Source organism: Bos indicus x Bos taurus, chromosome 9 (genome assembly GCF_003369695.1).
Source record: "Bos indicus x Bos taurus breed Angus x Brahman F1 hybrid chromosome 9, Bos_hybrid_MaternalHap_v2.0, whole genome shotgun sequence".
Taxonomy (NCBI): domain Eukaryota; kingdom Metazoa; phylum Chordata; class Mammalia; order Artiodactyla; family Bovidae; genus Bos; species Bos indicus x Bos taurus.
The window spans coordinates 50514935-50539184 of record NC_040084.1 but is presented as its reverse complement, the minus strand read 5'-3'; the positions used below and the strand labels follow the sequence as shown (position 1 = coordinate 50539184).

Here is a 24250-nt window from a genome sequence, read left to right as displayed (position 1 = left end):
TGGTGTAAGGCTCTCCACCTGCATTAGTAGGTTAGATGCAGGGCACAGGAGAAATACTGGGTTGATTCAGAATGTGGCAGCTGAAAATAACCTCAGACATTGGCTTTCTTTCCTTCTCTTCCCCACCCTGCTCTCGTTTTCCTTCCTCTCTTTCACTCCCTGTGCCCAAAACTGTAGACCAGTATCAGGGAATAGAAGCAAATGAGGGCCAGGCAGGCTCTTCTATGGCCAAGTCCTGTGAAGTGGGTATAAAATGCAATGTCAATGAAAATGCGTGCTTCAAGGGTCCCTAAGTCAATTTCTACAGATCAAAGACATCCCTCACACATGCTGCCATTTCCTGACAACCACAAGTCCACACCTTCCCACATGAAAGCTTCCTGAACATCTCCACGTGAAAGGGACTTCCGTACCGACCACTCCACCGAAACCACTCTCGTCCAAGTCAACAATCCCGTCTTATTGCAAAGTTCAAATACATTTTCTTTTCATCTTTATCTTCCTTGAACTCTTTGCAGCATCCAACACTATCAGCCTCTTTCTTAGAATTCTCTCTTGGCTTACGTCTCTTACTTTCCTCTCACCTCTTACATGTTGCCAAGATTTTTATCTTTATCCCTTCTACCTTCTTACACCTCATTCGTGGGGTGTTTCTATGTTTCACATTCATGATTTCAAAGTGAGGACTCCCAACTCCATATCACAGCCCACGAGACCTGTCCTGAGATCCACAGATACAATGAGGGAGCCTCAGGCACTCAAACCAACATTTCCAAAGTTGGATTCACCCTCTTTCTTCCTCGCAAATCTGCCACTCTGCACGGAAACCAGAAGGAATCCCGGGAGATCCTCTTCACCGCTCCCCACCCCTCCCTCCTGATAGCCAGTCACCCTGCGGCTTTGTCACCAATTCGACTGACACTATCATTCAGGCTGCATCACTGCCCAACCCTGAGGACGGTGGCCTCCTCACAGGTCTCCCAACAGCCTCTTAAGGACTTCTAGAAATCCATTTTCCCCTAGTCAGCCACAAAAAGCTTCCTAAAACACAAATCCCATGGTATCACACTGCTTCTCGGAGTCATGCATTTGCTCCCCATAGCTGCTTCACCTGGCACCTCAGCCTCCCCCATCCCAACCCCACCCCCACCCCCCGCCACAGCCTGACCCCAAAATGGCACTGCTTCCCCACAGAATTATACATGCCTCCCCGACTGCCTCCTTCTTGCCTCTAAACTTTTGCAGACTGCTGCCCCCTCCCCCTGACATCCTCATCTTACCCTCTCAACCGATCCCTTCCCCCACTACTCTGGCCCTAGATCCTGTTTGACATCATCTCCTCCGGAAGCCTGCGTGCCTGCGTCACATCGCTCCAGCAGGTGCTCTTCAGACTCTCCCCCAGCGCTGCCTGGCTATGCAGGCTGGATGGCGCCCTCCCCTGTGAGCCAGCTGAGGACAGGCACCTTGTCTTCCCTGACATCCAGCCCCTAGTGGTCATTCATCCTGGAACTCTGCTGAAAGGATGAACTGTTGACTGAATGGAAAGTTCTGAGCCAGCTGCTGCAAAGTAGTGTTTCTAAAGGCTGACAATATTTACGCAGGAAAATGCAATGAGAGAGGCCTGCAGAGACTGAGGAAGAAAGGGCTGCCCCCTTTCTCCTTCTGGGATCTGTCTCTTCACTCTCTGCTGGGAAGAGGCCACTACTCAGGGAATTGTGAATTATAAACTAGAGAGGATAGGGAGGGCCAATTTGGAAACTGGGCCAGGCTGAGCAATTAAAATAATTTCTCATTCTGAGAGCCTCTGTCAGGAAGTTGATACTCATTTTGTTTTATATATCACAACTGATATATCTGGTCTTTCCTACAAAATGACGTCAAATAGGCTTGTTTTTTTCCCCCACTATCGATGATCTTAGAACTGAAGAGTAAACCCAGCTGAGACATTTTTAAAGAAGCTAGGAAGGAAAGAAGATCTCTGATGCTTTACTAAGGATATCTCTCATTATAACCTCCCATGAAGCCTGGGCTGTGGCCGAAATGACTATTAGCACATATGGAAGAAAGTGCAAACCTACTGTTTGCTGAATGAATCTTAGCATGTGGCCTTTCCAACCATGAGAACGCCCTTTTCCTGGTCATGCTACCACCTCCTTGCCACCTTTCACTTGTAGTCTAGATGCTCTAGGGTGCAGGAGCATATGATATGCTTCTGCAATCTCACCACCTTTCACAGTATTAGAAATGCCTCTCTGAATGGGGCCCTCACTACATCTAAAACTGGGGGGAGGGATACAAAAAAGAAAGGAGAGGGGACCATTTCAATCGAGTTGTAATCAAGGAGAGAGAGTCTCCTGGCTTTTAGAGAAAAATCTCAGGTAAGTCCTTTTATTAAAGCATCCCATCTCTCCCACTCACCAAAAGCCAAGCTCAAAATTTTAAAAAATGGGACTTCCGTGGCAGTCTAGTGGTTCAGACTTGACCTTCCAATTCAGGGGGTGCAGGTTTGATCACTGGTCAGGGAACAAAGATGCCATATGCCTCAAGGGGGGGAAAAAACAAAACATAAAACAGAAACAATATTGCAAAAAATTCAATAAAGACTTTAAAAAATAGTCCACATCAAAAATATTTTAATTATAGCCAACCTAGAAGTGATTTGAATCCTCTTTTCTAACATCTATATTTTTATGGGTGAAATTGTTATGATTATAGGGAGTTTGACAATTGAGATTAGAAGAGCTTAAGACACTCCTGGTGACTCAGAAAGTAAAGAATCTGCCCGCAATATGGGAGACCCAGGTTCATTGCCTGGGTTGGGAAGATTCCCTGGAGAAGGAAATGGCAACCCACTCCAGTACTCTTGCCTGGAGAATTCCATGAACAGTGGAGCCTGGCGGGCTACAGTCAATGGGGTCACAAAGAGTCGGACACAACTGAGCTGCTGACACACACACACACACACACACACACACACACACACAATACTCAGTAGTGTCCACAAGGGGACAGTATGTCACCTAGAAGCCACTATAGCATCTGTTATCAAAACAATTTCATTCCAGTAATCTGACCCCAAGTCTCTCAGACTTTGCTTTATTCTGGCTTCCCTGTATTTAACTTTAGCATCCAGTGAAATAAAGGGGATAAAAAACCTGAGTCCTTCATCTTCACTAATAGTATTTATAACGCAAGTGGGATATAATTGTATGGATTTCAAGTGCAAGAAAAAACCACTTTATAGCTGAGTGTGCTTTTTGTACAGACCTGATTCAGAGCTTCAGAATTATATGATGTTAGATAATGTTTTCATTATATAATATCAGGAGCCTTTGTTTTTCAGAAAACCATATCTGAAGTAGAGTATTTTTAAAGTTTCAGACCAAGACAGACATATCTGAAAACTCCAGATAACTGAATCAATTGAGTCCAATAATTAATTCTCCCTCTTACACTTCTGTAAGTATAAACACAACGTTAGAGCTCATCGATGATCAAAATTCAACAAGCTCTCATGGAAAGCTCATACTTGTAATATTTTCCTACATACTGTGGTCAGTTCCCTATGCTGGCCCCCGGTTTCCACAGGCATGCACTTTCTTACCATGGATTGCGCCGGGTAAAGGGGGTAAGTGTTGGGATTTAGAGCTCTCAAGAAAGACTGTTCAGGATCTCCCCAAAGCAAGAAGTTAGCTAAAGGTTTGGAAAGTTAAAGAAACAGAGAAAGTTTGTTTTTCCTTCTGCTATTGAAGACTAAAAGAAACTGGAGGAACTAGGATTTTTTTTTTTTAAAGGTCACTGGATATTTGTATCTCAATCAAGACTTGACCTCCCACCTTCACTATTCATTTCTCAAATAAACGCTTGAGGAGACACAAATGCGAAATAGTAGCTAACCCCCAAAAGTAAGCTATTTGTATTTTAATTTAAAAATACTAATTAAGAGCCTTCCTGGTGGCTCAGTGGTAAAGAGTCCACCTGCCAGTGCAGGAGACACAGGTTTGATTCTTGATCCAGGAAGATCCCACATGCCACAGAGCAATTAAGCCCATGTGCCACAACTATTGAGCCTGTGCTCTGGAGCCTGGGAACTGCAGCTACTGAGCCCTCATGCTGCAACTACGGAAGCCCTGGCAACCTAGAGCCCATGTGCCGCAACAAGAGACCACCACAACGAGAAGCCCACACACTGCAACTAGAGAGTAGCCCCGCCAGCAACTAGAAAAAAAACCCACAGCAACGAAGACCCAGCACAGCTAAAAGAATAAAAAAAATTTTAAAGTACTAATTTAAAATTACTATTTTTTAATTAAAAAGAGAAGAATCTACATATGACCTTTGCAACTTCCCAAGCACTTGGGGGTTTGTGATCTGTAAAATTAAGATTCTCACCCACTGGAGTACCACCTCCCAAGGCTCCCTCCCAGCCCTCCCCACCACACCCTGCCCCCTCATCACATCACTAGGAAAATAAGAGAAGGGAAGAACAGAAGATGAACTTCTCTCAGGAAGTTAATATACATAACACGTCACTAACACCCAGAGCAAGAAGCAGTGACAGGTGATCCTTGAAATCTTGCTGGATTTCTAAGCCGAATATAAATTTTATGCACGCACACACAGCACACACAGAAATCAAAGAGTGTCGCAAAAGTACCAACTTAACTGTAAGGCTTTCAGCTTTTCAGGCAGCTGAAAAGTGCTAGCTCTCCATATTAATGGCCCATCCATCAAATGAAGTAGCACTTGGGGGTGGGGGGTGGCGGCTTAGCAAGAGAAGGCACAGAGAGCCTGGGTGGCCCTATGCTGGTTCTTCATTTTCCTGATCACTGCGGAGCAGGACCTGCAACCCCAGGCGAGCAAGTGAGACGACTCTGTCCCCCAAGGGCTTTTGTGTGAGGCTAAGCGTATGACCTGCACTCATGCATTTTGGTCCACCCTGTAACCCCTGCACTCTTTGAGAGGGAAGGGCAAGCAGTTCTCCATAAGTATTATAAGGAACAGACCACACTGAGCCTGTGATCATTCCCACGCTGATCTGCAGCCCTGCCTCCACTCTGCCTGACTCTCTCCTTCCTCCCACCACCTTCATCTCTGCAGTGAGAAAGAGAAGAAAGTGATGCTTCAGGTCAGTCCTGGAATAAAGTGGGCAAGAACTGAAAGCGGAAAAAGAAAAAAAGCAGAAGGTCACAAAATTCAAGAGGCAAGTTTTCCATTTAGCAAGAGCTGAATGTATGAAATAGGAATGTGAAGCCAAGGAAGTTTCTAGTCAACCCCACATTGACTGTAAGTCTCCGTGGAAGAGGTGAAAGCTACTCAGTGAGCAATGACCTAGTAGTAACAATTAATGCCCCAAAAAAGTGGACTCAGCAATTCTTTATTAAATCTTTAGAACAAGATGAAGTGCAGAAATCAGGGAGAAAATATTTTTTACCTATTGGAATGTATAGAAAGGCTAAAACTCTAGAAGATAAACGGAAAAAAAAAACAACAAAACCCACATTTCAATGAGATTGTAAAGCAAGAAGAACCAAGTCTGCCTAACTCATGCAATGTCACAGCAGCATACCACCTGCAAAACAGGGGCACCTAACCCACACAGTGTCTGCAATGCTTCAAACTCAGGGAATATGGAAGCTAGGAGTCAGCCAATCAGGACAAAGTACAAGCTAGGAGTCAGCCAATCAAGGCAAAGGTACTCAGAAAACAGTAGTAAGCTTTACTTCTGGATCAGGGAGAAGCTCTTGTCATACAGGGAAAACTGACAATACTCTGCCAAAGCTTGCATAATTTATTTCACCTGAGACTTCTATCTGCCTTAGTCTTCTGTTCCCTCCTTTGAGTATCTGATGCAACATTAATTCAGGAGTTCGTATTTGTAAAAAGCCCAGTCTATCTCCCTCATGGGCTAAGAAGTTTTCATATTTGTAAATGGTTGAGGGGGAAAAAAATCAAAAGAACAGTATTTTATATTAAATGAAATTCAAATGTCAGTGCTTTTGTTGTTTTATTTAAACACAGTGATGCTTATTCATGTGTGTATCATCTATGGCTGCTTTTGCGCTAAAACCGCAGAATTAAGTAGTTGCCACAGACAAATGCAGTTCAAATAGCCTAACATATGTACTAGCTGGGCCTCAACAGAAAACGTCAATTCTGCTCTAGATACCTAGAGACTTAACAGTCATAGTTTTGACCCCTAAGTCGGTCAGAATGTAGAACACTTTGGAAAAGGTTCAGCAGGTGGGGGGTGGGGGGGGGGGTGGGCCTGAAACGTGAAACCACTGGCTTGCTTCACATGATGGGGACGTGCCCTAGACACCCACCCAGGCCCCTGGGGGGACTCACCAGTAGAAATGCTCCTCCACCATCTTAGTCACTGCCCTGGAGATGGCTCTTTCATGAGGACCAAGGTTTTTGTTTAAATTCACTCCAAGTTTCTCTTCCAGAAAGTCAATTATGAATTCTGTCCCGGAAACTTTTTCATGATTATATTCAATCCAAGGCATTTTCCCTTGAGCAGAGAGTTTTCCACCAAAATAATTCTAAGCAGAGTAAATTGTAAAGAGAAAAGCAAAGTTTTATTTAAACTTCACTGTATGGTTAACAGAAACAAACATTCCAACAGTATATTTGATAGTGACTGCACTATTCAAGTGAATGAAATCAGCATAAAAACTCTTAAGGGGATAAACAGTTAATTTGGGGGAAAAAAGGCTTATCTCACATGAAAATATTACTTTACTCCCATACATTTTATCATGGTTCTGGCTTGTGTGCGCTTAGTCGTTCAGTTGTATCTGACTCTTTGCGACCCTGTGGACTGGTCCTCTGTCCATGGTGATTCTCCAGGCCAGAATACTGAAGTGGGTTGCCATGCCCTTCTCCAGGGGATCTTCCCAACCCAGGGATCGAGCCCAGGTCTCCCACATTGCAGGCAGATTCTTTACCATCTGAGCCACCAGGGAAGCCCTTACTGTTCTGGCTTACTGGTTTGTTTGTTTGTTTTAAGAGCAGAAAGGAAGATGAGAGCTGAAATCATCTTCATCCTGGTCAGAGTCAGTCTAATTATAATTTATGAACAATCTAAAAACACAGAAATTGAAAATAAAGGAGGCATATACTGATAGGGCTACTGATCAGAAACCTCACTTGTAACAGTACCTTACACTTGAAAATGCTTATCATGATACCACTATATTGCAAACAAGTGGTACCAGAAATTACAACAGCGGGGTATAACAAAGTGCGCCCAACACATTCAAGTCCAGTGCCTATGAAAATGCAGATTCCTAGGCCCACACCCAGATCACTGAGTCAGAATCCAGGGAAAGGTGGTCACGAATCTGTACATTTGACAACCTCCCTTTGATTTATACCCACACTAGAAGTTTATGGTGTCTCAGGGGAGATTCTAATCCCAAAACGGGGTTGGTGGGAGGTGGGGGTGAAGTCAGAGTTTATAAGCATTGAGAATGACAGGATAACATCTTCTGATCCCTGTATAAAAAGATCTTAACCACACTGCTGGAGCGGATTCTGTGATAATGATCGTATTTATCCAACTGCTTTTCTCAGTAAATTTGGACTGTGTGAACCTCAAAGTTGATTTTTAAATCTGAATCCAGTTTTGGGTGGTCTACACAGCTTAAATTAATCATATTATTACAAAATTCTCCTGGTACTTCATACAAGTCAACAGTTCAGAGACTATGACTGCTGCTGCTGCGTCGCTTCAGTCGTGTCCGACTCTGTGCGACCCCATAGACGGCAGCCCACCAGGCTTCCCATCCCTGGGATTCTCCAGGCAAGAATACTGGAGTGGGTTGCCATTTCCTTCTCCAATGCATGAAAGTGAAAAGTGAAAGTGAAGTCGCTCAGTCGTGTCCGACTCTAGCGACCCCATGAACTGCAGCCCACCAGGCTCCTCCGTCCATGGGATTCTCCGGGCAAGAGTACTGGAGTGGGGCGCCATTGCCTTCTCCACAGATACTACGGACTAGTAGCCAAATGTTGGTTCCTGTGGAGGAAACTAAACTCTCAGACATTGCTGATGGGAATGTAAAATGGTACAACCATTTTGAAACCATTTGTTAATTTCTTAAAAGGTTAAGTACACACCTGCCACTCAATCCAATCATTTCCCTCCTAGGTGTTTATCTAAGAGAAAAGAAAGCATATGTCCATGCAAAGACTTGTACATATGCTTTCTTGTGGCGGGTGTGTGTGTGTGTGTGTGTGTGTGCACGCGCACACGTTCACACGCTCAGTTTGTGTCTGACTCTTTGTGACCACATGGACTGCAGCCCACCAGTCTTCTCTGTCCATGGAATTTTCCAGCAAGAATACTGGATCGGGTTGCCACTTCCTACTCCAGGAAGCAGGAGACAACATTTTAGAGATACTATGAAAATATCTAAAGATTAGATGAATTCAAAAAATATTTTTAAAAAGAGACACAAAAGTAACCAGTAAAACTAAGTGTGAGATGACGGTAATCTTTTTTCCATGAATTTCAATTTTTCTGAATGTTATATTCCTTTTAAAATAAATCTATATAATTTTTAAATAATACTTAATATTTCTTAACTTCCTTAAACATATTAAAGAACTCCTGGTCTAATTTTATTTAGGCAATTGGAGTCTGACTGGCCCACCAACAACAGTTTCTGAAAGTAGTTTTGAGAAGAATGATGAAGAGGTAAATCCTCTTTATCTTTGCCAAGCTGATGTCTCCACCTGCAAGTCTGTCCTAGATGAGATTAATGCATCTACATTTACACTACATTATTAGCACAGCAGTGAAAGCCATAGGCTTTGGGTTTAAAACTCTGGTGCCCTCATTTAGTCACTGTGTGACCTTGAACCTCCCTGGTCTCCCTTAATCCCCCTGGATTCATCTATATATAATTGGGATAATATGCTATGCCACGCTAAGTCGCTTCAGTAGTGTCCGACTCTTTTCGACCCTGTGGACTGTAGCCCACCAGGCTCCTCCGTCCATGTGATTCTCCAGGCAAGAATACTGGAGTGGGTTGCCATGTCCTCCTCCAGGGGATGTTCCCAACCCAGGAATCGAACCCACGTCTCTTATGCCTTCTGCATTAGTAGGCAGGTTCTTTACCACTAGTGCCACCTGGGAAGCCCATTAGGATAATAGCAGTGGCTAAAATTAAATGAGAAAATGCACACAATGTGTTTGACAGAGTGCCTTTATCAGAAGTATTGACATCACCATCCCCATTTCAAAATGGAGAACTTGCAACCTTCAGAGAAATCCCAATCTTGGAACTTTGACGTGCTACACTGGCCACAGTGCCCCAAACTTTTCAGTTAAATTTATATCCATTACATTCACAGCACCTCTGGAACCACCTTGAAAGGTCCCCCACTGGGTAAATTTGAGCTAAATTTTAGCACCTTTTGTGGATTATGTAACACGTTGAAAAAAAATTCATGCATCCATTATTGTGAATAAGAAATAAATGCATTAGTCTCTGCCCTTGGCTCCCAGCACAGAGCTCCTAAAATCCTTATAAATCCCTAAGTGTTCAGAGCATGAGGAAAACCTTTTGTTCTGAGGTGGTGACTCTGAGTGGGCTCCTGGATAAACTGGTCACCAGAAAGACCAAGTCACAATTAGAAGCTTAGCGTTTTCAACCTCCTCCCCCATCCTCTAGAGAGCAGAGAGGGGTTGGACATGGAGTTATTAACTGGTCATAAATACTTGAGGAGGACTTCCCAGGTGGCACTAGTGATATAGAACCCACCTGCCAATGCAGGAGATGTTAAGAGATGCGGGTTCAATCCTGGGTCAGGAAGATCCCCTGGAGGAGGGCATGGCAACCCACTCCAGTATTCTTGCCTGGAGAATCCCATGGACAGAGGAGCCTGGTGGGCTACAGGCCACAGGGTCATAGGGTCATACGGGTCACAGGGTCACAAAGAGTCAGACATGACTGAAATGACTTAGCACACATGTGCACACTACTTGAGGAAGCCTCCACAAAATCCCCTAAGTATGGGGCTTGAAGAGCCTCCAGGCCGGTGAGCACATCCACACTGGGAGGGTGATACTCCCAAATACGAAAGAACAGACGTTCCTACTCAGGACCCTCCCACATGTCCCTCTTCATGTAGCTGTTCATCTGTATCCTTTATCAAATCCTTCAGTAAGTTGGTAAACATAAGTGTTTCCCTGAGTCCTGTGAGCTGCTCTAGCCTAGTAATCAAACCTAAGGGGGGTCATTAGAACCTCTGATCTACAGTCGGTTGGTCAGAAGCACAGGTGACAATCTGGGCTTGCAACTAGCATCTAAACCAGGGGGCAGTCTTGTGGGACTTAACCCAGGGAATCTGATGCTGCCTCTGGGTAGCGTCAGGATTGAACTAAAGTGTAGGCTGTCCAGCTGAAGGCAGGGTCGACAGAGGATGAGACAGTTGGATGGCTTCACCAACTCAATGGACATGAGTTTGAGCAAGCTCCAGGACACGGTGATGGACAGGGAAGCCTCGCGTGTTGCAGTCCATGGGGTCGCAAAGTCACAAAGAGTCGAACACGACTGAGCAACTGAATAACAACGTCCAGCTGGTGTCAGAGAGGACTGACTGCTGTGGGCCTCGTGTTTGGCCAGAAGTGTCAGAAATGAAGTGTTTCATGTGAGTCGAAAAGGAGACTCATGGGGAGAAACACACAGTAGGGAGGGACTGGTTTCCCCAACACAGAAAGGAAAAATCTGAGTACTTCCCTTTATAACTACACACTATAGTTTTGTAGAAGAATGTCCTTCTGTTTTGAAGATGCACCCTAACGTATGGAGGGGTGAAGTGTTGAGATTCTTACAGCTTATGTTCAAATGTTGCATTAAAATTTTTTTTTCATAAAGGTATACATAAAAAGAAGTAAAGGAAAGAAGGCAACATGTTAACAATTGGTGAGTCTAGGGGAAGGGCATATGGATGTTCACGTACTATTCTTTTAACTTGTCTGTAGCTCCGAAAATTTCCAAAACAAAAAGATGGTGGGGTGGTATAGGGCAGGAGTGTGGTGTACAGACAAAAAGAGCAAACAAATAGAACATTAGAAGTTAGGGCTAAGAACCAGAGCAGAGAGTTTCAAAAAGAGCCATTTCCTTCTCTTTTCTTTCTCAGATTTAAAAAGAAGGATTGCGTGAAATACATGCTTCTTTTACAATCAGTTATGGCAAATGATCTTTATGTGAAAGTCACTCAGTCGTGTCCAACTCTTTGCGACGCCATGGACTGTAGCCCACCAGGCTCTTCTGTCCATGGGATTCTCCAGCCAGAATACTGAAGTGGGTAGCAATTCCCTTCTCCAGGGGCTCTTCCCGACCCAGAGATCAAACTCAGGTCTCCCTCATTGCAGGCAGATTCTTACCATCTGAGCCACTAGGGAAGCCCTTTATGTATGTATGTATGTCTAAAAACAAGTATGGAAAGATGCTCAGAAGTATTTGTGATGATAATCTCCAGCTAGTAAGATATCATCGATTTTCATTTTCCACTGACGCTTTGTTGAAATTGTTAAAATTCTTATAAGGGCCATGTCATCCAAATGTAATAAAAAAAAAAAAACAAATGGTAAAGCTGTTTTCATTTTGAAAAAAAAAAAAAAATCACCATATCTGCAGGACCTCCTTACATCTTTTTGGTAACTTCCTATGAATCTATAATTATAACAAAATGAAGTTTTAAAAATTCATCTACCAATATTTATATTCTTATTTTAAAAAGCTAACAACTGCAACTAATACATCAGGCTTTTTAAGAAAACCCTTGTGAGTTCCTACTAATGGTCATCAAATATTTATCCCTGTCTCATTTCGATTAAAAAATAAAAAAGCTTCAAATATAAAGTCATGCTCTTAGGAACATGACATTTTAATCTTTTTTTAAAAGGCACAGGGCAAAGAAGGGGCAGAGGGTAGTGCTCCCTGGGTTGATGACAAAATACCTCTCTACTGATCCTCCAAGCAGAGAGCCCAAATAGTACTTCCCAGGCGCCACCAGAAACAACACAAACCCTCACTGAGGATGCACAAGGTCTCAAAGGATCCCCACCCCCACCCCAAGACGGAATCAGAGCATCCCTTTCTAAATCATAAAACCATCTTCCTGTTACCTACCCCGATGAACACTCACTTCATTTATTTTCCATAGAGACCTCACAGAAGAAACACTCCAATATCACTCCTTTCATAAAAAATATAACTTAACAGGAAATAATAATTTTAGAAGGGGTAAGCAGTCCCCTTCATGAAGGTTTCTCCAGGCTTCAGAGCTAGGCGTGTGTCCAGCTGCTCCAGCTATACTAATGAAAAGCAGAAGCCTGAAACACGACCAGAGGTGGTTAGGCTGCTGGTAGAGCACTTAGAGCTTGAGGGCTTGAAGGCAAGCAAGGAAAGGGCAGGACTTCCCTGGTGGTCCACTGGTGAAGAATCTTCCTGCCAGTGCAAGAGACACAGATTCGATCCAGGAAGATCCCATATGCCATGGAGCAATGAAGCCCATGCACCAGAGCTACTGAGCCTGCTCCCTAGAGCCCAGGAGCCACAACAAGAGAAAACCCATGTACAGCAGTGAAGATCCAGTGCAGGCAAAAATAAATAATTTAAAAAAAAAAGGTATCATCTACCTTCTTTCTTTTAAAAGAAAAGTGTTAGTGTCCAACTCTTTGTGATCCCATAGACTGTAGCCCACCAGGCTCCTCTGTCCATGGGATTCTCCAGGCAAGAATACTGGAGTGGGTTGCCATTCCCTTCCCCAAGAGATCTTCCCGACCCAGGGATCAAACCCAGGTCTCCCACATTGCAGGTGGATTCTTTACTGTCTGAGCCACCAGGGAAGGAAAAGGTAACACAGCGTGGCAGCTGCCACACCATTGCCCACAGGATGACTTCATCAAGGATGGGGGGCACAGGAAATATAGAAAGCCAGGAGAGGCCACAGAGCAGAAAATTCAGGTTTGGGCCCTCATGTCCAGAAGCGGTCATAGTGATGAGGGACCAGTGGCAAGCAGCCGCTGGGGAGCAGTCTCTCCCTCCAATGGGAGTCCCTCAGTGATACACACCTTCAAGCACTGGCTGTCCACACCGAGCTAAACAAGGGTCTTTCAAATCCAATTGAACAATGATTCAAGCCTTGTGGGGTCTTTTGCTATTTTCTCCTCCATTTCCAAAATCCTGAATAATCTCCCTGCCTCTCTGTCCAGACTCACCCCCTGCATTCCAGTTCCACTTACAAAGACCCTCTGTGAGTCTAAGACCTGGATCACCTTCAGTTCAGTTGCTCAGTCATGTCCGACTCTGCGACCCCATGGACTGCAGCATGCCAGGCTTCCCTGTCCATCACTGACTCCCAGAGCTTGTTCAAACTCATGACCATCGACTTGGTAATGCCATCCAACCATCTCATCCTCTGTTGTCCCCTTCTCCTCCTGCCTTCAATCTTTTCCAGCACCTTCTGCTCTCCCAGATCTCCAGACTGAAATCCAGGTTCAGTGTCATATTCCCAGAGGACCAGTGACCAAACTGAGCATTTCATTCAACTCTCCCAGCCCTGCCTTAGGAAGATCAGTGCCACACCCCTCCATCCCACATGCCTTCTCTGTAGAGAAACGAGCTCAGAAAGCATAGGCCACTGGGAGGTAGGACTTGGAGGAGTAATATCATTAGCAGGGCAACCAAAAGCTTGGCTAGATGAGGGACTTCTTCTCTAACCTCCCAGCTGCTCTGCTTCCTGCTAAGACCACCCCTCCCAATGCTACTACTTTGTAAGAGCTTAATGTTGAACCTTGATCATCTGAAGGAAATGCAGCAAACTGGAGGAATCTCAGCAGTGTGGGGATGCCTGGGGCTCACCTCCCTACTTTACTTATATTCCTTCAGAGGCACACAGCCTGCATCTTAAGCTTTAGACCTTTCCCAGTGCAAAGTCCTGGGCAGGGAAGCTAACATCCCTGGAAAGAGGAGATCTCAAACCAAATTAACTAGACATCTAAGGGGTACAGTAACTAAGAGAAGGGCAGCACACTGAATATATACAACATAAAGCAGAATGATTGGGAAATACCAATTTAATTTAATTTAATTAATGAGCATAAGAAATATCCTCCAAGGGATAAAGGAAGGGATTGTAATACAAACCAAGGGGAAATAGAAGAAAAACGCAAAGTTGAACACAATGGATGAGATAAATAGTAGGATGGTTACAAGAAGAGAATAGAGGGATGCAATGGAAGCTCGGAAAAATGAATTCTCCAAGGAGGAAGAGGAAAAGAATAAAGGATAAAGGATAGGTTCAGAGAAACAGAAAATAAAAGCAGAGATTCCAGGATCCAGATTCCAAGATAATCAGGAACAGGAAAGAAGAAGGGGAAACAAACAAATAAAAAACAAAAAGAAATACGTGAAGAACATAGATAGTTTCTCAGAATTAAAAAGAGATTAAAGACTTCAGATGAAAAGCGTATATAAAGGACCAAAGAAAATACATACAAATCCACACCAAGCCAGAGAATGATGATAGTTAAGAATGTTGAGATTAAGGATTTCCCTGGTGGTCCAGTGGCTAAGACTCCATGTTCCCAATGCAGGTGGCCGGGGTTCGATCACTGGTCAGGGAACTAGATCTGACATGCCTCAACTAAAAGGTCTCGTCTGCCACAATTAAGACATGGTGCAGCCAAATAAATAGATATTAAAAAAAAAAGAGTCGAGCGTAAATGCAAGTTCTAAAAACTTCCAAAAAGAAAGAAAGAGAACCGGATGAACATCAGACTTATCAGCAGCAACATCAATGCAAAAAGACAATGGAGTAATATTTTTAAAGCACCAAAGGAAAAGAACTTTGGACACAGATGTATCAAAAGTGCAGCATAATAAAGACATTCTGGGGCATGCAAATCCACTGAAGGTCTGCCCCATAAAGGCTCACTCAAAATATTCATCAAAGAAGTACTTATAGAAAAACATAAATAAATCTTGTAGGATAAGACATATGGGAAATAAGGCTAGTCAAATAACTTGGTAAGTTTTCTTAGCCAAAAAAAGGACTATAAAAAGAGAAAGGATTTCCAGAATTCCAGATTTAAAACATGAGGTAATAGCAACACACCTGGAATGAGCCCTGAAAAGAAAGAAGCCCAAGACTAACATGAACCTACTAGCAGACTTGTATCATTAGAGGGCAAACACAGATTCTGACATGTATAAGAAGTGAGTACGGATAAATAAACACGAATTTGAATCTTAAGAGCAACTGCCGTAAGAACAAAAATAGATTTATTTTAAATGACAAGAAAAAAAATTTTACCTATTAGACAGCAGAAAATGAAAAAAAAAAAGTAGAGGGAGGAAAAAAATATTAAAGATGTTAGAAATATGTCCTAATAAAATAATCATTACAAGTAAAAATGGATTAAACTCACCAATTAAGGACTCTCCAATTGGTTATAACTAATACATTGCCTACAAGAGACAAATACAAAAAAAAAAAAAAAAATAGAGAAAGAGGATGAAGAAAGATATTCCAGGCAAATAAGCTGGAGACTCAATCTGAATATCTGATAATACATAACTCAAGGTTAAAAAATTCATAAGGGACAGAGATGGATGCTATATACCACAAAAAGAAATAAAACAGTAAAAGATGTAATCTTTCATATCATATGGCCCTAAACAATATAACCTTGAATATATACATACTCTTACCTAAAGGCAGAATAGACAGAATGACAAGAAAGAGACAAATCAAAAAATATACTTGAATATTTTAACTCAGTCCTTCCAGAAACTGCTAGAGGAGGCAGACAAAAAATAAACAGATATAACGGTTCTAAATGATATACTAAACATACTCAAACAAGTATATAAAAAGAGCTCTGCTCTCAGAGAATGTCTCTATTCTCAACGTTTGTAACAAGTAGCCATACACTAAGCTAAAGTGTCAGTTAATTCCAAGGAATTCATATCACAAAGACTACCTGCTGTGACCATAAAATTAAAAAAAAAATAACAAAATTGAAGTTTGTTTTTTTCTGATGCCTATGGCTAGAAATTAAGTGAAAAAGAAAATCATAAGGGAATTTTAAAAAATATGACTGAACAACAATGAAAACACAGCCTGTCAAATCTGTGAGACAGTTCCAGCCTTACTCAGAAAAACATGTATATTTTCAATGCATTCATTCCTCCGTTCCCTCTCTAAGGCTGAAATAAGCAAGTGTTTCGCTGACAATCACCCAAAGAGAATGCGAAAAGTTCCAGGGGAAAAACTCACAAAATCTGCAAATATCTCCTTGGTGGCCTGCTGGATCCTCTGCCCCCAAGATTCATGAGAGATAAATACAATTTTTTCAATAAATAGAAACCTAAAGGAAAGAACCATGTCAGGCCCACCTTTATTTACAGCCGCCCAGCAGGCCTATCCACACTATTAACCAAAGAATACTCTTTGTCAGGAGAAAAATAACATGGTCCCTGCCTGAAACCTATGAAAAATCCAGACCCTTCTGGATTTAATGAGATCACTCATTAAACTGGATATAAAAATCAAAAGACTGGAACTAAGTTTCCTGAGCATCTACTAAGAACTGGGCACTGCTGCTTCATATCCACTTCCTCTGGCACCAAGAGCGAACCCTTGCCCCACTGTGAGAGTAAGTACTTCCCCTCCGCCCATCACCCACCACCCTGCCTTGCCAGCCAATACTGCTGCCACGAGGATAAAACATATTTGCACGCAAGTACCTGATAGGGTAAGTCAGCCATCCTTAAATAAGTTTCCATTTTCAAACAGAAAGGAGATAAACTGGGGACACCATTGTTAGGTCTTGCAAACTGATGCAAAATAATAGCATCTTTGGAGTCAATCTCTTGCTGTTTCCTGTCAAAACCAAAACAGAAAAAAAGAACAATCCATGTGTTATACATGTGATTCCCTTAGTTCCTCAGAGGTCCCTGCTAGGTGCAGCTCCTCAAGGAATAAATACATCTGTTTGTCACAGGGCCTTACCTCACCCAGAAGCACTTTGAGGGGGAAAGCTTGGTCAAAACACAAGAGAACCTCACAAAGTCTGCTGTTACCATGACGACACAGGCTCACAGCGTGGGCTCAGGGGAGTAACTATATGTCACCCTCTCTCTAGCACCTGTAACCTATGGAGGTATACTTTCTGGGATAGGTCCACCTCTTCTCCTGGCTACATCTACCTGCCAGGGACAAGCTGGATGGATTAAAAAAAAAAGGTATTCTGTGCTTACTGTGCATCAGGCATTGTTCTAAGGGCTTCACAGGTATTATCTCATTTAATCTTCACAATAACCTTATGAGATCAGTACCACTATTATCTATGTTTTGTAGATGAGGAAACTGAGGCACAGACGATAAACTTACCCAAAGTCCCATTGCTAGTAAATGGCAGACCCTGGATTAAACCGTGTAGTCAGAACCTACGTTCTCGACTATGAGTCTGTACCTTGAAGCAGTCTCTTCACCCACAGGACCTCAGAGGAACAGTGCAGATCTGCTCTGCCATGACTCAAGTCTGCAGGGAACCTGAGACTCGACTCTGCTGATCCCTCTTCCAAACCATTAGTGCCCTCCCCTGGCCTTTCACCCGTGGTGCCCAGGAACCTACCCTCTGGGTGCTCTCTCCTCCTCTCTCCCTTCAAGGCTCCACACTTTCACCACACAGCATATACCCCCGAACCTCCACCTTTTCCCTTTCTTCTTTCTCATCCACACACCTATCTTTTCCTTTGGCTACTTCTCTGGGTGATGAGGACTTTCTTGGTACAGCTTTTCAACAGCCGCCATGTAGTAGAAGGAATGCTGGACTCTACTTCTGGACACGTAGGGTCAAGTGCAATCCCTACTTCCTACTAGCTATGTCACCTGAGACCTCGTCTACACTCTCAGGTGGAAAGTGAGGACCATACCAATTCTGCCTCCTTCATCGTGAGGACTAAATAAGACAGCATCTGTAAACCTTTGGTGGCTGCCAAACACTATGTACCAGCCGTGGACTTCATTCTCATTCAAAGAGATATGGTCTTATCCCCTTAAGGAACAAAATCTCATTCCACACAGCGCCACTCATACACCATATTCGGAAACTTTTGCAACCTCCATCTTTCACTCTACCCAACCATTTCTGAGTCAGATAAACCTCACTCTTCCTCCTTGGCATTCCCTGAGCCTCGGGTTCTCTCACACTGTTCCCAGTTTAATCCCACACATCCTTCTCCCCAAGCAAGTAAGGGCAGGCTCTTCGTATCAGCTTCACAAGGATGCCCATTTCCTGCAGAATCTCCAGAAAAACAAACTGTCTTGGAGAAGTTTAGCATGTGAGTGTCATTCCTGCTTAAAGAGTTAAAAACAACTCATTTTGAAAATACTAGTCAAAAGAATAAAAATATTTGCTGCCTCTTGACAATACTTGCTATAAAACAAACTTTTTCATTTAGATGAGATGTTTGGGAGGTCAGATATTAAAGTTAAGAAGCCATTTAGACTATGTTTCTAGAAAATGCAAACTGTAGATTTGACAATTAACTGATCTTGTCCAGTCAAGTAATTCAAGTCAGAGTAAGTTCATATAAATTCAGCCAGGCAAAAATTAAAGAACTGAAAGAAGAAAAGATAAGCATAAAATTCCCTGCCCATTGGCCAGAACAACCTAATTCTGATGGTTAATTTGGGCCCTATCATAATAAAAATGGATGCGACTAGCATATGCCAATGACTTTGTGGACATTATATATATTATTTCATTCTGACAGTAACACCATAGAGTGAATATCATTATAGCTTAAATTTAGTACTTAGAAAAAATTTATTTTGGCCACACCACACAGCATGTGGGATTTTAGTTCCCTGACCAAGGTTTGAACCCAAGCCCCCTTCATTGGAAGCACAGAGCCCTAACCACTGGACCACCAGGGAAGTCCCTAAATTTAGTATATTATACCATACTTATATTTTATAGTAGACAAGGAAACTGAAGTTCAGAGAGGTTAAGTAATTTGCCCAAGGAGTATCAATTTAAGATCAAATTGTTAATAACTCTAGTTCCCAAACTCACAAGCAGTTCGACTACACCAAAATGGGCAATTTCCCAGTTAATTTTATTAAAGTAGCCAGTTTGACTCAGACCACTCAAGCCTGGAACTTTCTGATGAAAGCCTATAATAACTAATGATGGCCAACTTTTAGCCAATGCTCACTATAAGGCCAGACTCTGTAGATTTGACAGTTAACTGATTCTGCTAATCATGTCACATGTTAACTTATGTAATCACCTCTGTGAGGAAGGCTAGTATTATTATTCCTACTTCACAGATTATTTCCATTTCACACTGGGTAACCAAGTTTACTCTTGGGTCCAAGGTTACATGGTTGGTTTAAGGCAGAATGAATTTGAACCCAGTCTGGCTCCAGAGCCCTCCCTCAACATCAGGAAACTCTCTAACATGGGATCAAAGGAGCAGGTACTCTAGACATAAAGTGGCCTTATGATAAGGACTGTACAAGAGAACACTTGTCGAGCAGCAAGACTAGCCCTACTCCCATGGTGAAGGGTATCACAGATGACCATGCCTCTGTGTACTGTCGATGGGCTGTTAGTTTACAGACATCACATGACCCATGGGCTGCTCTGATTCTCTAAGTTTTCTAGGGCAGGCTGAGCCCCTGTGCCTAGTGCAGACAAGTTGTGTGGGTAACAAGTCATTTCAGTACCATACAATTTACAAACAACACATTTCCAAACGCTGGACTGAATTCAGGAGAGCTGCAAGTCTCTTTCCACTAGGAGAGAATCAAGTAAAGGACTGGGACTGTATTTCTTTAAAAATACCAGGATGGGAAAAATACGAGAAAAATCCAAAGTACCTGCTTTAGTTATTATACGGTACTCATTAAGTAAACATCCTAAATAATTCTCACCTGTCAACTTTACTATCCACTCTGGAGATGTACCCATAGATTATGGTTAAGTCAACACAGCAGGAAATCCAAGTGCAGCGGTGAAGACTATGATTGCCAATAAACTCAGACAGTGTAGCCATTGCAAGATGGGTTTTCCATCCCATGTATTTCAGACTGTTCTGAGTTTTTGCCTAAACTACACTGACAACTGAAACTCGGATTTCCCATCAAGGTACGGTCTCTATCCTGTAACCTCCGAATCTCAGTGCCCCACTTTCCTGGGTCTTCTTTCCCTATCCCTTCCGTGCCCTTAGCAGTTGTCAAAAACTCAGGTCGCTGCCACAGGCTTGTCTTCCCTGGGAACTGCCCCAATTCTGCTTTCTTTCTACCATCAAAACTTACTCCCAAATCAGTGCTTGTTAGGAGAAAGTGGTAACAGTGTGGGCGCTGGAGACACACATTCTCAGATTTGAACCTGGATCCCACTACTCTTACTGCGTGCTCTCGGACAAATCGCTTAACCTCCCTCAGCTGGAATGTCCTCATCTACGAAGTGGAGATCAAGCAGTCAATGGTAGTGGCAGAGGAGGAGGCGAAACACAATCAGGAAGGTAAAGCACTTCTAAGCAGAGCCCGCTACTAAGGGCTCAAAAATGGGCAATTATTTATTATTTGCATTACAACAGGGCTTCCCTACTCAATATAAACTTTTGTCAAGAAACAAAAGTGAATAAACCAAAGACCAAAAATACTTTCTCAAATAAGTATCCAAGTGGGCAGAGGGCTCTTGAGAGTTGCAACCACACCTACCACGGTATGGCCTGCTCCCAGGGTCAACTCTGAGTTCTCCTACCCGCCTCCCCATTTCTGCAAGGTCATTTAAGCAAGTTTTAGACTCAGTCCCCTGAAGCTGTGCCTCACTCCATCCTCAGAGTGGAAGACTGGTGAGAGGCCACATGGTTCAGGATCCTCAAAAGGCTTTGGACAGGTATCTAATTTCAGAACAAGTGGGTGACATTTTAGTTACTTGCACAGATGTTTTCGTTTTTCATATAGCTTGAAACCTAACTTGAAATTGAGTCCTAAAACTGGCAAATATATAAAATAATCTAGGGAAACGATTCATGTAATTTTTTTAAAATTTGGTTCAACGATATTCAAGACACTGCGCTAAGTCAGAGAATTCAATGATAAGCTTAAAGTAAAACTTCTCAATTATGGCTAAATATGCAAGCCAATACACTTCCCCAGACCTAAATAATTTCCTCTCTCCGAGACTAGAAATTTTCCAAATACCTGTTAGGCTGTCACAATGTCCTCCTGGAATCCCTGCAGGCCCCTTAAAGGTCACCTATCACTGTCTTTGTTTATAAACCTATTGTGTAGGATTCCCCATGGGAAAAAGGCATGCAGACACATTTTCTCACTCTTTAGAAAATACTGGCCAAGAGGGACATTTTGAGATACTGAAAACTGCTCTTCCTGGTCCTCTCCTAGAGACAGAGGTCTAAAACGCATGGAAATTTTAACCATAAATTGTACCAATTAGCCAAACCACTAGTCCCAGGAGCCTACGGTATTATTCTATTCAAAGATCTGGCGTCCGGCTGAATGTACCAACAGCCGGGGCCTCCATTTTCTGATATTTCCGTGTCAATCCTGTAAACATTCTGCGGCAGGCAGCAGATCCAAGTGTTTCCGGCACTGGGCAACTCCTGTGCACGCCCATGTGCTCGTTCAGTCCTCAGATCCCCTACTGTTCGCACAACAATGGCATTTAAACCTGAAGATGGTGCTTAGCTTTAAATACCAGGTTAGCAGATAACCGGGCTAAGGCTGCATCAAACTCGCACACTCCGCTGTGCATCCCTCACAGGGACCCAGAGCTCTCTGGAGCTTGTGCAATTTCAGCCTTTTGATGATGGTGACACTTGGGGAGGGACAATGAAAAACTAACCTTTAAGGAGTGGTTAATATTCCAGCATGATCATCTATAAACAAACAGGGCGTTTCATAAAAATGTAACTTAGTATTTCTACAGGGCCTACTTCTATTGTCGCAAACACACTGCACTTATGATCTTCATAACATACTAGTATGCTCCATAACAACCCAGAGAATTTTTGCTTTAGCACCAAACGATAGGGATTCAAGTGTTTTCCCCTCCCGGTACCAGTTTAATTCTCCTGTCAACTCGAAACTGCCCCTCATGGCCGGGTGACCACGGACTGTCTTCTGGCGAAACAGAAGGACAGGACTCGGGCATTTGGGCAGCGTGACCAAGGGGCCGGCATGGGTCCCCCCTCACTCCGGCCCGGCCCTAGCCAGGTGCCCCTCTCTGCGCCCCTGCGCGGGGCCCTCTCTCCGGCTCACCTAATGACCAGGAGTTCGTGGAGCAGATACGCAGCTGCGGCCAGCAAAGCTCCCCCGGTCAAGTAAAGGGTTTTCTTCCACCAGGGATCGGAGCCCAGCCCTGCCATGATCCCACCGTAATCCTGCAAAGGGAAAGCGATGATGTCCCCATAAAAGGAGAAGGGCTCCTCGGACCCGGCCCACCAGCCGAAGAAGGAGACGCTCTGGTTCCAGCTCAGATCCACCACGCACGGCCTGGACGAGGCAAAGCCAACCCCCCAGTGCATGCTGCGCGGCTGGCTGCGGGCGCCCCTCCCAGGGCCCGCGCCGCCCGCATGGGAAGGGGCCGGCGCGGCCGGGCGCGGGCTCAGCGGCGCGCTGGGGTGGCGGGCGGCGCGGGCAGCGGTGACCGAGGCGGCGGCGGCGGCAGAGGAGGGAGGGCGCGGGCCGCGGGCGGCGGGCCTGGCCGGCGGGGCCCGGGGGCCCTGGGCGGCAGCGGCGGCCGCCGGCTCCCCCCGCAGCGGCCTCTCCGCGCCGCTCTTTGTGTCGGCGCCGGGAGAAGGCCGCGTGATGTCATTGCTCCCCGGGGCAGGGAAACAGAGGCGGGATAAAGTCACCTACCCCGCGCCCTGCCCCCGCCCCGCATCTCCGCGGTCCGGCGGCCTCCGCCCCGGCCGGAGCTGCAGGGCTGGGCGCGCCGGGCGGGCTCCGCGCCTCCAGGCGGCACGGCCGCGAACGGCTCGGCGCGCGAGGGCAGGGCTGCGGAGGTGGCTGGAAATGCGGCTCCGCTCGGAGGAAGCTGCAGTCGGGCCCGGATCTCCGTCCCCCCGCCCGCACCCCGCGGCCTGTCCTCCGCCTCCGCTCCAGCCCCTCCCGCGAGCGCGAGAGCGGGGCGCGCGCAGAACTCACCTGGGACCGCGCGGAGCTCCCCCGAGACACCGCCCCGCGCGAGCCGGGGACCAGGGCCCGGGCCAGGTCGCGAATTACATTGTTCTGGCCATCGGGAAAGCGCCGTGTCTTTGCAGAACTTATAAAAACACTCTTATCACAGTACACGGTTACCTGGGTCTTGGCCATGTGCCCCCGGAGAGATGTTTGGTTTAACAACAGCAAAAGTGTACCCTTACAAAAGTGTATCCTAGAGAGACTTACCCTCTGAGAGACACAGCCCAAGTCCTAGTCTTTCCCCTTGGAAATCATTATCAGGGAACTTAGGGATGGAGCAGGGTGGGCCCGGGGAGGGGCAGTGGGCGGGGGGAGTGGTGTTTTTCCTTTTCGGTGCAGAAAATCTGTCAAACGTGTGTGTGTGCGCGTGTGTTGAATTGTTTTTGCCTTTAACTTGATTTTTAAAAGTTCATTCGTGCTAAGAACAGGGTCGCGCTTCATAGAAGTGTAGGATGTACACACAAATTTTAGCAAGAGCATGGACAGTTTAAAATTGTTAAAAGGAACTGAAAAAAATTCAAGTAGTAGGGGTTATCACTCTTAGGATGAATGGATGGATATAGGAATCTAAGCTTTTGTATGAGGGAGGGGAGATTGGAGTGAAGGGGGGACTCCCCCTTTCTGTTGATACTTCCCCTACCACGCCAGCCACTTAGAATAGGCAGTGAGTGCTGCTGCTAAGTCGCTTCAGTCATGTCCGCCGACTCTGTGCGACCCCAGAGACGGCAGCCCACCAGGCTCCCCCGTCCCTGGGATTGTCCAGGCAAGAACACTGGAGTGGGTTGCCATTTCCTTCTCCAATGCATGAAAGTGAAAAGTGAAAGTGAAGTGGCTCAGTCGTGTCCAACTCTTAGCAACCCCATGGACTGCAGCCTACCAGGCTCCTCCGTCCATGGGGTTTTCCACCCAAGAGTACTGGAATGGGTTGCCATTTCCTTCTCCAAGTGAGTGCTGCCATATAGCTAATAAAATCCGGGCGTGTTGTCAGTCCCAACCAGAAAAG

At 44.6% G+C, this 24250-nt stretch overlaps 1 protein-coding gene across 4 annotated transcripts in view; it reads right to left on the bottom strand.

Moving 5' to 3' along the window:
* FAXC (failed axon connections homolog) overlaps positions 1-23538 on the bottom strand; it is a 78016-nt gene extending 54478 nt beyond the window's left edge. Inside the window, exons 1-4 of one of the 4 annotated variants that reach the window (XM_027551356.1) lie at positions 22924-23112; positions 22324-22445; positions 16770-16905; positions 6349-6545 (exon numbers count right to left, since the gene is read on the bottom strand). In XM_027551356.1, the coding sequence (XP_027407157.1) occupies positions 6349-6545; positions 16770-16905; positions 22324-22430 (440 nt within the window). In that variant the 5' untranslated portion in view covers positions 22431-22445; positions 22924-23112. Of the gene's footprint in view, positions 1-6348; positions 6546-16769; positions 16906-22323; positions 22590-22923; positions 23113-23211; positions 23397-23454 lie in introns of those variants that run through there. The other 3 variants (XM_027551357.1, XM_027551358.1, XM_027551355.1) reach the window with 3 other exon arrangements.
* Positions 23539-24250: the final 712 nt, after the last annotated feature.